This window comes from Oenanthe melanoleuca, linkage group LGE22 (assembly GCF_029582105.1).
Source record: "Oenanthe melanoleuca isolate GR-GAL-2019-014 linkage group LGE22, OMel1.0, whole genome shotgun sequence".
Lineage (NCBI taxonomy): Eukaryota > Metazoa > Chordata > Aves > Passeriformes > Muscicapidae > Oenanthe > Oenanthe melanoleuca.
This window is the reverse complement of record NC_079363.1, coordinates 2,145,129-2,159,616: the sequence shown is the minus strand read 5'-3', so window position 1 is coordinate 2,159,616 and position 14,488 is coordinate 2,145,129. Positions and strand designations below refer to the sequence as shown.

Genomic DNA, 14,488 nt, shown 5'->3' with positions numbered 1-14,488 from the left:
GTCGGGGATCCTCAGAGAAGGGGGATTTTGGGGGGTCGAGAGGACGTTGGAAAGGGCGAAACCTGGAGATGGGAGATCCTGACTAATGAGGAATCCCAGAGAATGGGGGATACTCAGAGAAAGGGAATCCCAGGTGGATGGGGATTCCCGGCGGGATGAGGGAACCTTGGGGATGGGGGATCCATGGGGGAGGAGAAATCCCTGGGAATGAGGGATCTCCAGAGACGGGGGATGCTCTCGGGGATGGAGAATCCCTGGGGAATTTGGGATCTCCGGGGATGGAGGATACTGGGACATGTGGGGTTCCTGGGCAATTTGGGATCCCCAGGGGACTGTGGGATCCTTCGGGAATTTGGGACTCTCGGGAAATTTGGGATCCCCTGGGGAATTTGGGATCCCTGAGGAATTTAGGATAGCCGGGGATGGAGGATCCCGGGATCTGTGGGATCCTTGGTGATGTGGGACCCCGGGGAATTTGGGACCCCCGGGGAATTTGGGATCGCCGGGGATGAAGGATCCCGGGGTTTGTGGGATCCTTGGGGCTGTAGGACCCTCGGGGAGATTCCCCCTGGGGAATTTGGGACCCCCGGGAAATTTGGGATCCCCGAGGGGGCCGAGCCGGACCCCGGGCGGAGGGGCGGAGTCACTGGTGATGGGCGGAGCCTGAAAGTGACCACGCCCATTTCCATAAAAGGCTCCGCCTCTCTCTGTGGCGCCCCCGCCGCTCCGCCAGGGGGCGCCCCACGCCTCTCCCGCCTTCCCCGGCGCGCGGCGTCCCTCCGGTTGCCACAGCAACGCGGGCGCGCGGGCGCAGCACGATGACGCAGCGCGCACGGCGCGGTGACGCAGCGCGCACGCCGCGGGGGAGGGGCCGCCTCCTCTTTCCCTTTTTTTTTTTCCCCCCGTTTCTTTCCCCGTTTTTCCCCGTTCCGCTCACCCGCCCCTCCCCCTCCCCCGTGCTGCCCCCCCGCCGCCCCGCCTGCGCTGGCCCAGCCCCGGCCCGGCCCGGGGTGGCGGCGGCGGCCCCGCGGCGCAGGGCCCGGCCCGGCGCGGCCCGGTAAGTGCGGCGGGGGCGGCGCGGGGCGATCGCGATCCGCCGGGCACGGCGGGGATGCTCCCGGTTCTTCCCCCGCGGGGGCGGCGCCGCTCGGGGCTGCTCCCACCGGGGCGCTCCCGGAGCGGCTCCCGGGCAGGGGCTGCCCCGCTCGGGGGTGGGTTCGGGATCTCCGCTCTCGGGGCTCGGTCCGTGATCTCCCCGCTCGGGGTTCGGTTCGGGATCTCCCCTCTCGGGGTTCGGTCCGTGATCTCCCCGCTCGGGGGTAGGTTCGTGATCTCCCCGCTCGGGGGTCGGTCCGTGATCTCCCCTCTCGGGGTTCGGTCCGTGATCTCCCCTCTCGGGGTTCGGTCCGTGATCTCCCCTCTCGGGGTCGGTTCGGGATCTCCCCTCTCGGGGTTCGGTCCGTGATCTCCCCTCTCGGGGTCGGTTCGGGATCTCCCGCTCGGGGTTCGGTTCGGGATCTCCCCGCTCGGGGTTCGGTCCGTGATCTCCCGCTCGGGGTTCGGTCCGTGATCTCCCGCTCGGGGTCCGGTTCCCTCTCGGGGGTCGCTCTTTGCTGTTCTGGGCTCCTCTCTCCAGGAGCGCTCGGTGCGGGCTCCAACCCAGCCCGTCCCGGGGTCTCGCTCCTGCCGTGCCCCTCTCGGGGTCCCGGTTCCTTCCCTGCCCCTCCCGGGGTCTCTCCCGGGGTCTCTCCCTGCGGCCCCGGGGCTCGGCTGGTCCCGCTGGGAGAGGAGCTGGGAAGCGCCGGGCAGTGTTCTGTCCTCGTGGACATCGACCGTGCTTTGAAATGCTTTTTTTGGGAATGGTTCCCAGTCCTGGGATCTCCCAACAGGTGGTGTGGAGGGTCTGTGCTGGTGGGATATGTGGAAAGGTGATTTTGTTAGGTTTTTTCTCGGTGTTTCCATCCCCAGAACTTTAAATATTCCCAGTGATTTTATTTTTGGTACCTGTAGGAATTTGGGCTGAGGGTCAGAGTTGTTTCTGTCCCTTGGAAGGTGAGTTGATGTTAATTAATATGTTAATTAAGGCATCCTCAGGTCTGTGCTGGTAGAAGTTTCTGCTTCTGATCTGGTGGAGCTGCTGGGTTGTGGGAAGGACCAGAATCCTCATTGCTCACTCCTGAACACTTTGGCTCTTGGGGAATTTAAAATTCCTGGCTTCCAGTTTGGTGTCCTGGCTCAAACCTCCCTCCCCTCATCCAAGATCTCCCTGTGGTGGTTCCTGATCCTGGGAGCTGATTTACCTCTGCCTAATCCCACTGACCTGTTGCTGCAGGATCCTCTTAAGGCTGGCATGGCTCAGCTCAGGCACACAGGAGCTTTTCCATGAGCTCTGTTCCTGGAATACCTTCATGATTCTGCAATGTTGACAGAAAAGGTGTTGGGAAGAACAAGGTGCATTTTTGGCCAACGTGCAGCAAACCAGGTCCAGAGTGGGAATTGCACTGGGGAACTGTGGGCTAAGGATTTGGGATTCTGCTGATTCCTGGAGTGGGGAGTGCTCAGTCTCACAGGAATTGTTTGCTCCTGGCTGGAAGAGGGATTGGAAGGAGTTCCACATCCCTGGAGTGTCCCAAATCCAGGTTGGAACTGGGATGGTGGAACTGGATGAGCTTTAATCCCTTCCAACCCAAACCATTCCAGGATTCCCTGATCAGAGCTGACATGAATGGGAAGGAAGCTGCTTTGCTGGTGGGTGAATTCCCCAGGGAGAAGCAGCCCCTGGGGCTCATGGAGGATTTCCAGGGCCAGTCCCTCCTTCCAGCTGTTCCACAGGACCCCTGGTGCTGCCTGTGACACCGGATCCCTCTTGGAATCCAGTTCCCCTTTTAGCAGTGCTGCCATTTGTGTTGCTAAATTTAAGGTTGTGGCAGTGCTGCTATTCCAAACCCCTGGTTTTGGGGGGGAAGGTGCCCAAATCACCCCTTTGAGCTGCCTAAACCGCCCTGTTCTTTCTGCACCTCACAGTTCACTTCACCTCATCATCTCATTAATATTAAATTAGAGCCAGATCAGTGTTTATTTGAATAAATAGCTTGGTTTTTAATTGTTTTCAAGGAGGAGGGATCTGTGTCCAAACTTTCAGAGCAGCTTTGGGAGCTCTTCTCCCACCTCAGTCTCTCCAGGGCAGCAGGTTTGGGTCACTCAGGGAGTTATTCCCAAGTAATTTGGAGCAGGAGGTGCAGCCAGAGGCAGGGAGCACAACTTGGCACCTTGAACACTTCTCAAAGGGCTTTTTTTTTTTTTTGGCTAAAGAGAAATAAACTGATCTTGCCAAAATTCAGGGGAGCTGGTGCTTCCCTTGCATTCCTGTGCCAAGGTGCTTTTCTTGCCTTAAATTCTTCCCAAAAATCCATTTGTGGCTGGATCCAAAGGCTCCAGCAGAGGTTAAAATGCTTTAATTCCTGCTGAGATGATGCTGAGCCTCTCACCATGGCTGCAGGGGCAGAACTCCCAGCAGGTTCATTGCCCAAGGGAATAAACAGAGGAGATGTTGGGTCTCTGTTTGGGCAGGGAGGGAGATGTTGGCAGGAAACAAATATATGGAACAGGGTGGTCAGGTATTGGCAGGGGCTGCCCAGGGGGGTTTGGAGGTGTCCAAGGAAAGGATCTGGTTGGGATCTGTCACAGCTTGGTCTCCATGGCCCTGCAGGGCTTTTCCAACATCAGTGATTCCATCAGAATTCTGTGGAACAAGTGGCAGACCTGATGGTGCTTGACCAAATCAGGAACAAATCCCTCCTGATTTCCATCCTGAACCTGTCCTGGGGGGACAATCCCTGCCCTGGGAACAATCCCTGCCTTGGGGACAATCCCTGCCCTGGGGGGGACAATCCCTGTCCTGGGGGGGACAATCCCTGTCCTGGGGGGGACAATCCCTGCCCTGGGGTGACAATCCCTGCCCTGGGGGGGACAATCCCTGCCCTGGGGGGACAATCCCTGCCCTGGGGGGACAATCCCTGCCCTGGGGGACAATCCCTGTCCTGGGAACAATCCCTGTCCTGGGGGGGACAATCCCTGCCTTGGGGGGACAATCCCTGTCCTGGGAACAATCCCTGTCCTTGGGGGTACAATCCCTGTCCTGGGGGGACAATCCCTGCCCTGGGGGACAATCCCTGTCCTGGGAACAATCCCTGTCCTTGGGGGTACAATCCCTGTCCTGGGGGGACAATCCCTGCCTTGGGGGACAATCCCTGTCCTGGGGGGGACAATCCCTGCCCTGGGGGGACAATCCCTTCCCTGGGGGGACAATCCCTGCCTTGGGGGGACAATCCCTTCCCTGGGGGGGACAATCCCTTCCCTGGGGGGACAATCCCTGCCCTGGGGGGACAATCCCTGTCCTGGGGGGACAATCCCTGCCCTGGGGACAGCCCAGGTGCCATCCTGGGCACTCCTGGGCACTCCTGGGCTCATGTCCAGCCATGCACCAGCACCCCCAGGTCCTGTCCCAGCTTTCCAGCCCCTCTTTCCCCAGCCTGGAACGTTCCATGGGGTTGTTGTGACCCAAATTCAGGACCCAACACTTGTTGAATTCAAGGACCTGCCTGAGTTTCCTTCCCCTTCTCCATCCTTTTTTGCACTTTCCCTTGGATTCCATGAGCTGGGAGCCATCCCAGCAGTGCAGCTGAGGGCTGTGGGATCCAGGATTTCCTGGGGCTCCTGGTCAGGAATTCCTCCATCCACCCTGGAGCAGGAGCTGTCTGTGCTGCAGGCTGAGTCACTGCTGCTTCCCAGAGAATTTCAGGGATGATGGAGTGTGGGCAGGCCCAGCCCACTCATCACAGCAGCTCCCTTCAGGTTTTTTTTTTAATGAAGTTTTTAAATTTTTCCTCTTGCTTTGACATCTTTTTTTTTTTTTTTTTTTTTTTTTTTTTTTTTTTTTTTTTTTTGAGGAATTCATTTCTCCTGAGCTGAGTTTAGACACAAAATCCACTTTGTTTGGGAAGGTGTTATCACCCCTCTTGGGGAGGTTTCAGGCTGGAAATTCCATGAGGAAATGGGATTTTGTGCTGCTTTTCCTTCCCTGTGTTCAAAGAACCAGGAGCTTTGAGCCCAGTCCTGTTGGGATTTGATCCTGGATGGATGGAAAAGGAAAATCCAGAATGTGGGAAATGCTGAGGTGGATTTCCAGCCTCAGCCTGCTCTCTCCATTTAAATACATCTGTATCCCAAAATTTTGGGGTTTTCTTCTCTCCCCCAGGTTGGTTTCAGACAGGGACATGGGATTTATGGAAGTTCTTTTCCTTGGCACTGCCTGGATGGACATGAACCCTTCCCACTGAGGGTGATCCCAACAGCACAGAGCTTCCCAGAACAAGGAAAAATCCCAAATTCCCATTGGGATGTAACTGGGAATTCAGCAGCAGATTTGCTGGGCTGGTGAGAACAACTCCCTTTTCCCAGGGAATTTGGGAATTTTGGAATTTTGGCTTGGGAGGGACCTTAAAGCTCATCTCATTCCACCCCCTGCCATCATTTTGGGTATTCCCAGGTTCTGAGCAGGCTGGGATGGATTTTGGGTGGATTCTGGATTGCAGGAGTCTTGTCTTGCCACTAGTGGGAGCGTTGGGAGCTTCTCCTCCATCTCCTCACTGACCAGCAGCTTTTTTGGGAGTTTTAGTGTCCTGTCAGTCTCCTCACAGTAGCTGCTGCCATGTCTTCCCTATATTTATTTTCATGTTTGTTGGGAAGACTCAAAAATATTTATGGAAAGCCTCTAAGTCTGGCGTTATTAAGTTTTTAATTACCTACAGGTGATAACATTTTATTTTTCCTTACAAAAACTCACTCTGTATTTTCTTATTAAGGCAGTTTCCCATCTCAGAATTTTTTTGGGAAGCTGGGATCATTGCTCACGAGGAAGCAGGGAAAAATCTGTCTTGCTGGAGCTATTTTTGAAGCTGAGAGAGGAGGGGAGAATGCAGCCATCTGGCAAAGTATTCCTGCAAAACCTGGAAAACCCATTTTTTCCTTTAGAGCATCCCAGTGGCAAACTGGGATAAAGGGGCTGTACCTTTGACTGAGGCTAATTAATAATTAATTGGGAATGAGAAGGGTTTGGTACAGGTGGAAGGAGCTGGTAATGATCTTCCCACATCCTTTCTGTGTTTTAATCCCCACCACAAAAATACAGGTGACACCTACACTGTTCAGAGAGTTGGATATTTTAGAATTGGATATTTTAGTTGGGTTGGCTTGGGATTTTTTTTAGGATGCAGGAAGGGTGATGGAATCCTCAGACAACAATTTTCTGCTTGTTGCCTGACTGGGAGTGGGGTTTGTGTGATGATATTTGAATGGTTTTGGTAAATATTGTAGATTTATATTTTTTTGTGTATTGTCTGTGTTTAGATATGATTTGGGGATAGTTGTGTGAATGGCAGCTGGATTTGATACCCACCTCCATCCTTCCTCCTGCTGGGGCTCATTTTTTGGGATTCTGCCTCCTTGGCAGGCTGTGATCCAGGACAGGATCCACCAATAATTGGGTTCAATCCCCAATTAAAAGAGAAGCTGTGCTGGGGTGAGGAGCAATCCCAGGCAGCTCCCATTCCTGCCACCCCTCAGCTCCCCTCCATTCCTCTGGAGCAGTGCTTGCTCTATTTTTAAACCTTGCTGGGCTCTGTATTGCGGCATTTCTCTGCCTGAATTATTTATCAGGGCTCGGAGCTGAATGGAGCCACGCTCTCCCTGCTGCCCACGTGTCTGTGCTGAGCCATTGACAGATTTGGTCCATGTCAAACCACACCAGGAGAGGGGCACAGGCCAGGCTGGACCCCCTGGATCTGCAGGACAGACAGACAAGGACTGGTTGCCACCATAACTGAGGCAGCTTTGCATGGAAAGACCCTTTTTAAAACACAAAGTGGAATTAAAATTCTTGGTGCTGCCTGGGAAGTGTCACTCAGTGCACGTGCTGAGGAAAACACAGATTCACTGGAGGGCTTGGCAAGGTCCTTGCAGGTCTGTGTGGCTCTGAGTGCTGTGTGTCCTCACTGCTCCCTGTGCTGGGTGCTGGCAGCTTCCTGAGTCACAGCAGCTCTGCTCTGCTCCCTGCAGCCCCAGTGCTCCGAGTGCCCTTGCAAGCAGATGCTGTCTGCAGCCTGTTCTGTGCATCCCATAATTAATGCTGCCACTGGCAGCTGCTGGGTGATCCATCCCAAAAAATACCTGAGATCCAGCTCCTGGAGGATTTTCCTCTCCCTTGTCCCTGTGCTGCTGTGGGGGCTGAGGCTGAGATGTGAGGCTGTCCCATATTTGGGGTTAAACCCTTTCCAAGGCTGAGGCTGTCCCAGATTTTGGGGTTACCCCCTTTCCAAGGCTGAGGCTGTCCCACATTTGGGGTTACCCCCTTTCCAGGGCTGAGACATGAGGCTGTCCCAGATTTTGGGGTTACCCCCTTTCCAGGGCTGAGGCTGTCCCACATTTGGGGTTTTCCCCTTCCAAGGCTGAGATGTGAGGCTGTCCCAGATTTGGGGTTACCCCCTTTCCAGGGCTGAGGCTGTCCCACATTTGGGGTTACCCCCTTTCAGGGCTGAGGCTGTCCCAGATTTTGGGGTTACCCCCTTTCCAAGGCTGAGATGTGAGGCTGTCCCAGATTTGGGGTTACCCCCTTTTTCCCCTTTCTGGGATTCATGGAATTCCCTTGGCAAAGCTCCTCTCCCTTTCCAGCCACTGTCTCTGTCACATCCCAGTCCTGGCTGCTGCTGGGGACTTGCACCTGTGCCATCCCACTGGTTTAATGTCCCAAATCCTGATTTTTCCCTCATCCAGTGGCATTAACCATTTCCTAATTGCCATTCCTGCTCTCCATGGGAGCTGGGCTGGCAGAGCCTGGGCTCATCCCTGCCTGCCAGGGAAGGAGGGAATGTCTCCTTGCTTTTCCCTTTGTTTCCTGCTCCCTGGGAGTGCTGGGCACTGGCAGCTCCCCTGCCAGCACCTGGAGCTGCTGCATCTTCCCAGTCCTCACTTTCCCTGACCCAGTTTCACCCAGTGGCTGCAATTCCAGAGCTCAGGGCTCTCACTTTGAGCTGCTCCACGGGGCTTTGTCCAGGCTGCTGGGGCTGGGTCATTCTTCATCCTCCTCCTCCTCCTTTCACCCAGGGTTTGCTGTCTCGCTTGCAGCTCAGGAAATCCTCTGACTGTGCTCCACGGGGATGAAGCTGCTGCCAGTGATGGGCAGGGATCTTGGGAAGAGCTGGATAAGCCTGCAGGAGGCTGCACCTGTGCTGTCTGGGGCTGGAGGCTTTCACTTCCCAAAATCTGCTCATCCACCTGCCCAAATGCAGAGATCAGGTTCTCACAGAGCTGCTTTTCATCCTGCTTCAACTACAGGCAGTGAGGGGTCAAGGGAGGAGAGCAGCATTCTGAGTTTTCTCCTTGTGCAGCCACTGCAGGGCTCCAGCACCCATCCCTAAACCCTGAGGCTGGTTCTGAGCACAGGATGCTCCTTAGCAAAATGAAGCTGAGGGTTCACTGGGGGAATGTGAAGGTTCTGTGTGGAGCAGTGATCCTTGCCCTGGGAATGCTTCCTCTGCTTCTCTCTGTCACTTCTTCACTTGGAAAGTATCCCCTGAGCTCACAGCTCCAGGTTTCACACTCCAGGGGGCTTTTCCTGGGTGTCAGGAGTAGCCAGCCCCCAAAGAGGTGGATTAAAAAGGGGTAAAAGCTGAGCTGAGCTGTTGGGCTGAGCCTGGGTGCTGCTGCCACAGGGAGTCACTCTGAGCACGGCCACATCAACAGAGCTGAGCTCAGCTGAGCCCCTCATCCTGCTTAGGCTGAGATTAACTGGAACCCTCATCCTGCTTAGGCTGAGATTAACTGGGACCCTCATCCTGCTTAGGCTGAGATCAACTGGGACCCTCATCCTGCTTAGACTGAGATTAACTGGGACCCCTCATCCTGCTTAGGCTGAGCTCAGCTGAGCCCCTCATCCTGCTTAGGCTGAGATTAACTGGGACCCCTCATCCTGCTTAGGCTGAGCTCAGCTGAGCCCCTCATCCTGCTTAGACTGAGATTAACTGGGACCCCTCATCCTGCTTAGGCTGGGAACCCTCATCCTGCTTAGGCTGAGATTAACTGGGACCCTCATCCTGCTTAGGCTGAGCTCAGCTGAGCCCCTCATCCTGCTTAGGCTGAGATTAACTGGGACCCTCATCCTGCTTAGACTGAGATAACTGGGACCCCTCCTCCTGCTTAGGCTGAGCTCAGCTGAGCCCCTCATCCTGCTGAGTGGGACAATCCCCTCCCTCACTGCCCAGTGATGCTGTGCCTGAGATCCCCAGGAGCTGCTGGCCCTCCTGGAGCAGTTCCTGCTGCTTTCCCCCCTCCAGCAGGACACCCAGGTCCCTGGAGCAGGATCTGCTGCTCTCCCCCCCAAGCAGTTCCTCCTGCTCTCCTCCAGCAGGACCCCCAGTCCCTGGAGCAGGACCCCCAGTCCCTGGAGCAGGACCCCAAATCCCTGGAGCAGGACCCCCAAATCCCTGGAGCAGGACCCCCAGTCCCTGGATCAGGACCCCCAAATCCCTGGAGCAGGACCCCCAGTCCCTGGATCAGGACCCCCAAATCCCTGGAGCAGGACCCCCAGTCCCTGGATCAGGACCCCCAAATCCCTGGAGCAGGACCCCCAGTCCCTGGATCAGGACCCCCAAATCCCTGGAGCAGGACCCCCAGTCCCTGGAGCAGGACCCCCAGTCCCTGGATCAGGACCCCCAAATCCCTGGAGCAGGACCCCCAGTCCCTGGATCAGGACCCCCAAATCCCTGGAGCAGGACCCCCAGTCCCTGGAGCAGGACCCCAAATCCCTGGAGCAGGACCCCCAGTCTCTGGATCAGGACCCTCAAATCCCTGGAGCAGGACCCCCAAATCCCTGGAGCAGGACCCCAAATCCCTGGAGCAGGACCCCCAAATCCCTGGAGCAGGACCCCAAATCCCTGGAGCAGGACCCCAGCAGGACCCCAAATCCCTCCCCGCGTGGCAGGGACTGTGCTGCCTCTTTAAGGCAGCTCCATTGAAGATTTGCAGGAGAGCAGCAGGGGGGTGTGGATGTGGCTATTGGCAGAGCTGTGCTGACATCCCTGGGAACAGCTGGGAGCTGCTCTGCTGCTTCTCAGAGCCCAGAGCAGCCACAAGGATCGTGAGGGTTTTTTCATTTTTGGTTGGGGAGCGAGATTATCCTGGCACAATTCCCCTGGAACTGCTCGTGGCCATGGAGTCTCCCTTGAAATCAGGAAACAGCTGATGTGCTCAGAGGGCAGAGCCACCACGGTGAGTTCCTTTATTTTTAGAACGAGCTTTTAATTGTTGAGAAAATAAGGATTGATCAGATTTTTGTTCTCTCCTCCCCAGTGAGTGTGGGTGAATATTTCAGGGATGGGGAGCTCACAGTGTCCCTCTCCCGTTGGTAAATGCCAGGATTTCTGCTGCTGGATGGGCTTAATTGAAAATGGAGCTGGACTGAATGACTATTTAGGCTGTGGGATCCCAGTCAGGACTTGGCAGTGTGAGATGAGCTCTCCTCTTCCTCCTTTTGTGCTGCCTACGGGGAGAGGGAATCCCCTGAGCTCTGCCATGTCACTGAGGAGTTCCCTGACAGCATCATGGAATCTCCTTGTGCTGCTGCATCTGCAGCTTCCCCTGGCCACTTGTGCTCTTTTCCACAGACACAGCCTTCCCAACTCTTTAGCTGGGTTATGTTTGAATGGATTGATTAGTTTGGAGCTGGCTAGTTGATGGGGAATGTTGGCTACTCAGCTGGCTTCGTGCCATGTGATGTTTTTGGGGGTGGCTTATGCAATTTGCTGTTCTGTGGGATGGTGTTTGTGTTCACTCATACATTAACCCCATTTTTAAATGAATTTAAACCCCTCACTGAGTTGGGTTTAGTGGAATCAGGAGGTTGGATTGACTTTTCCCCCCCCTCACACATGTCCATGGTCCAGTTTTGCTTAACACCCAAGGAGTTCTGCTCTCTTCTTTCCAGATTTAGTGCTGGAAACTTGGGGTTTTTTTGGGATTGAGGTGTGGTTATTGTACTTTAGGATCTCAGCATCTCTCTACCTGCTCCTCAGACTTCACCCTCAATCCCAACTTCTGCTGGCAGCCAACAAATAAAGTTGAGTTTTTTCTTTGAATTATTATTTTTTTCTATGTTCAAATCCATTTCTGAGTCCCACCTGGAGAACACCCATGTGATGAGTGGCTCTGTGTCCTCTGTGGGGAAAAGCAGGAGGAGGGATCCAGACAACATTCCTGCCTTTTGCCTTTCTCCTATTGAGGTTTTGGGATGTTTAAACAAAGTTTGGGGATGCAAAGGTGAGGGAATTTTTAGATTTTTAATGCTCCTGCATCCCTCCTGCCTGGCACAAGCTCAGCACAGGAGCAGCTGCCAGCAGAGAGGAATTTTCAATATTTTCCTGCTTGCTACCTCCTTATGGATGGATGGAAAGAATTCTCTGCAAAAACCAGAGATTCCTGCTGAGCCATGGAAGGGTTAACAGAAATGCCAGCTCAGTGCTGTCCTATTGCATCCTGACACTGGGAAGGAGGGGGATCATTCCTTGCTTTTCAGGAAACCCCTGTGGTGGACAGCCCTCATTAATTGTTGCTGGGAAACTGCCTTGACGTCACTGGAGCAGTTCCCTGCTCTGGGGATGGATTCAGGAATAGCTGGTGATGAGCAAGTGGGAAGTGAGAAATGGAGCAGGGAGCTCTGACAGGGGATTCTCAAACTGCATTTCTTTCCTCTCTCTCATAATTCTGCCCAGGAACTGTCCCCAACCCTTCAGTGCTGCATTTCCTCCTCCAGGAAATCCTTTGGGTTCTCCAGATCTGTGGCACTGATCATCCTTCACTTTTGGACTGGTTTGGGATTGAGTTTTTTTTTTGGGGTTTTTTTTTTGTTTTTTCCTCCCCCAGATTTTGGAAAGGAGGGGTGAGAAGGTTGTTGCTCAGCCTAAAGCAGCTCCCAAAAATCAGAGGAAAAGAGAGCAGCAGGGTCACTCTTCCTTTATTTCTGAAATCAAACCAGCAATGTCCCTTTTCCTACCTGAGGGGAGAGCAGGGCCCTTGGAATTAAAACTTGGAATTAAAATTTAATTCCACTTTCCTTAGGGAAAGGTTCCTTAGGACCATTTTGTGCAGTTGGTTCTTTTTTCCCAGTGTTTACCTGTCACAGTCTGGGAGATGTGGCACAGGAATAATTGTAGCAGGAATTCTCTGTGTTTCCTTTTTCACACATGGAAATGAGATTTAAGCAAAGTTTTCTCATCCAGGTCAGAATATTTAAGAGATTTTTGTACCCAGAATTCTGGAGAGCTGCAGGGAACAGGTGGGGCTGTGGCTCAGGTGTGCCCAGGTGGGACATGAGGGGGCTTGAAAGGGGAGAAAAGTGAAAAAAGGGATGTGGAAATGGAATCCTGGAATGGTTTGGGTGGGAAAGGACCTTGAAGCTCATCTTGTTTCACCCCTTGCCATTGAGTGACACCTCCCACTAAACCAGGTTATTCCAGCCTGGCCTTGGGCACTGCCAGGGATCCAGGAGCAGCCACAGCTTCTCTGGGCACCCTGTGCCAGGGCCTGCCCACCCTCACAGGATAAAAAAATCTTCCTAAAAGAAGAAATATCAATATTTATAAAACTTTTATCCACCTTTATGTGATTCCTGGGTATCACATGGAAATTATTTTGGCAGTGCTGGTCACACTCCTGGAATAGAGTGAGAACAAGTTGACAACTTGTGATACAAGTTGACTCTCCTGAGTTTAGTCCTTGCCTTGGTGGAGGGAGGTAACAAAATCTCAGAATATTTTATTATTTTATGTTGTGCTTTTCCACATGGAAATTCTCCAGAATTCACTTTGCCTCACCTGCATTTCCTGTCTCCTTGTTCACATAAGGTTATTTCCCCTCTTTTCACCTGCAGTCAAACCCTTCCATCTGCATCACAGTTTCAGAGTTTGATGTCATGTGGGGGTGGAGATGAGGATTTAAAGCAGTGACTAAGCACTGGGACTGTGCAGGCAGAGACCTCCTGGTGGGAATCTCCCAGGAATGGAAGGGAGGGGGGAATTCAGTCCCTCTCCATCTGATAACAAGAGAATTCAGGAGAGGCTTTGAAGTTTGAGCATTGCTGGGTTTGGGTTTCTCACTGAGCCAGGTGGGAGCTCCAAAGTCTCTTTACCCCAATTCCAGCTGAGCTCACAGATTTCTCCTGAGCTGCTGTGGCTGCCCCAGCACGAGCAATGATGTTTTATCTGAGTGAAGCCCAGAGTGGATCACTCCAGGAACTTTTATCAGATCACAAACCCAGCCCAACCTCTTGTTGCACTGATTGTCCCAGGAGGATCCAGGGCATGGACAGAGCCCGAGGGGCTCCGAGGCTGTGAGTGCAGCCCCCTGCCCACCTCCCCACCCCCACTGTTCCCTTTTTCCTGCCTTTTCCGCAGCCTGGGGAGGGGGGACCTGAGTCACCCCCGCCCTGTTGCTCCTGGCAACAAGGCCCCGTTGCCATGGAGCTCGGCTTCCCATTGGCTGCCGGGCAGCCAATCAGCGAATTGCGGGCCGGAGCATCACTGGTACCCAGCGGGAGGGCGGGGCTGGGTGCTGGTGCTGGTTCTGTGTGCTGGGTGCTAGTTCTGGGTGCTGGGTGCTGGTTCTGTGTGCTGGTTCTGTGTGCTGGGTGCTGGTTCTGTGTGCTGGGTGCTGGTGCTGGTTCTGTGTGCTGGTTCTGTGTGCTAGTTCTGGTGCTGGTTGCTGGGTGCTGAGTTCTGGTGCTGGGTGCTGGTTCTGTGTGCTAGTTCTGTGTGCTGGGTGCTGGTTCTGGGTGCTGGTTCTGTGTGCTGGGTGCTGGTTCTGTGTGCTGAGTGCTGGTTCTGTGTGCTGAGTGCTGGTTCTGTGTGCTGGGTGCTGGTTCTGGGTGCTGGGTGCTGGTTCTGTGTGCTGGGTTCTGTGTGCTGGTTCTGTGTGCTAGTTCTTGGTTCTGGGTGCTGGTGCTGGGTGCTGGTTCTGGGTGCTGGGTGCTGGTTCTGTGTGCTGGGTGCTGGTTCTGTGTGCTGATTCTGTGTGCTGGTTCTGTGTGCTGGTTCTTGGTTCTGTGTGCTGGGTGCTGGTTCTGGGTGCTGGTGCTGGGTGCTGGTTCTGTGTGCTGGGTGCTGGTTATGGGTGCTGGTTCTGTGTGCTGGTGCTGGTTCTGGGTGCTGGTGCTGGTTCTGTGTGCTAGTTCTGGGTGCTGGATGCTGGTTCTGGGTGCTGGTGCTGGGTGCTGGGTGCTGGTTCTGTGTGCTAGTTCTGGGTGCTGGGTTCTGGGTGCTGGTTCTGGTGCTGGGTGCTGGTTCTGGGTGCTGGTTCTGGTGCTGGTTCTGTGTGCTGGGTTCTGGGTGCTGGGTCTGTGTGCTGGGTGTTGGTTCTGGGTGCTGGTTCTGGGTGCTGGTGC

The 14,488-nt window shown here is 54.4% G+C and overlaps 1 protein-coding gene across 5 annotated transcripts in view; it reads left to right on the top strand.

The window, feature by feature from the left end:
* The first annotated feature begins 80 nt into the window (after positions 1–80).
* Positions 81–14,488, top strand: part of R3HDM2 (R3H domain containing 2) — a 39,327-nt gene continuing 24,919 nt past the window's right edge. For 3 of the 5 annotated variants that reach the window (XM_056514943.1, XM_056514945.1, XM_056514948.1), the window contains exon 1: positions 81–1,057. In XM_056514943.1, coding sequence (XP_056370918.1) covers positions 819–1,057 — 239 coding nt within the window. In that variant the 5' untranslated portion in view covers positions 81–818. Of the gene's footprint in view, positions 1,058–4,951; positions 5,437–10,136; positions 10,324–14,488 lie in introns of those variants that run through there. The other 2 variants (XM_056514947.1, XM_056514946.1) reach the window with 2 other exon arrangements.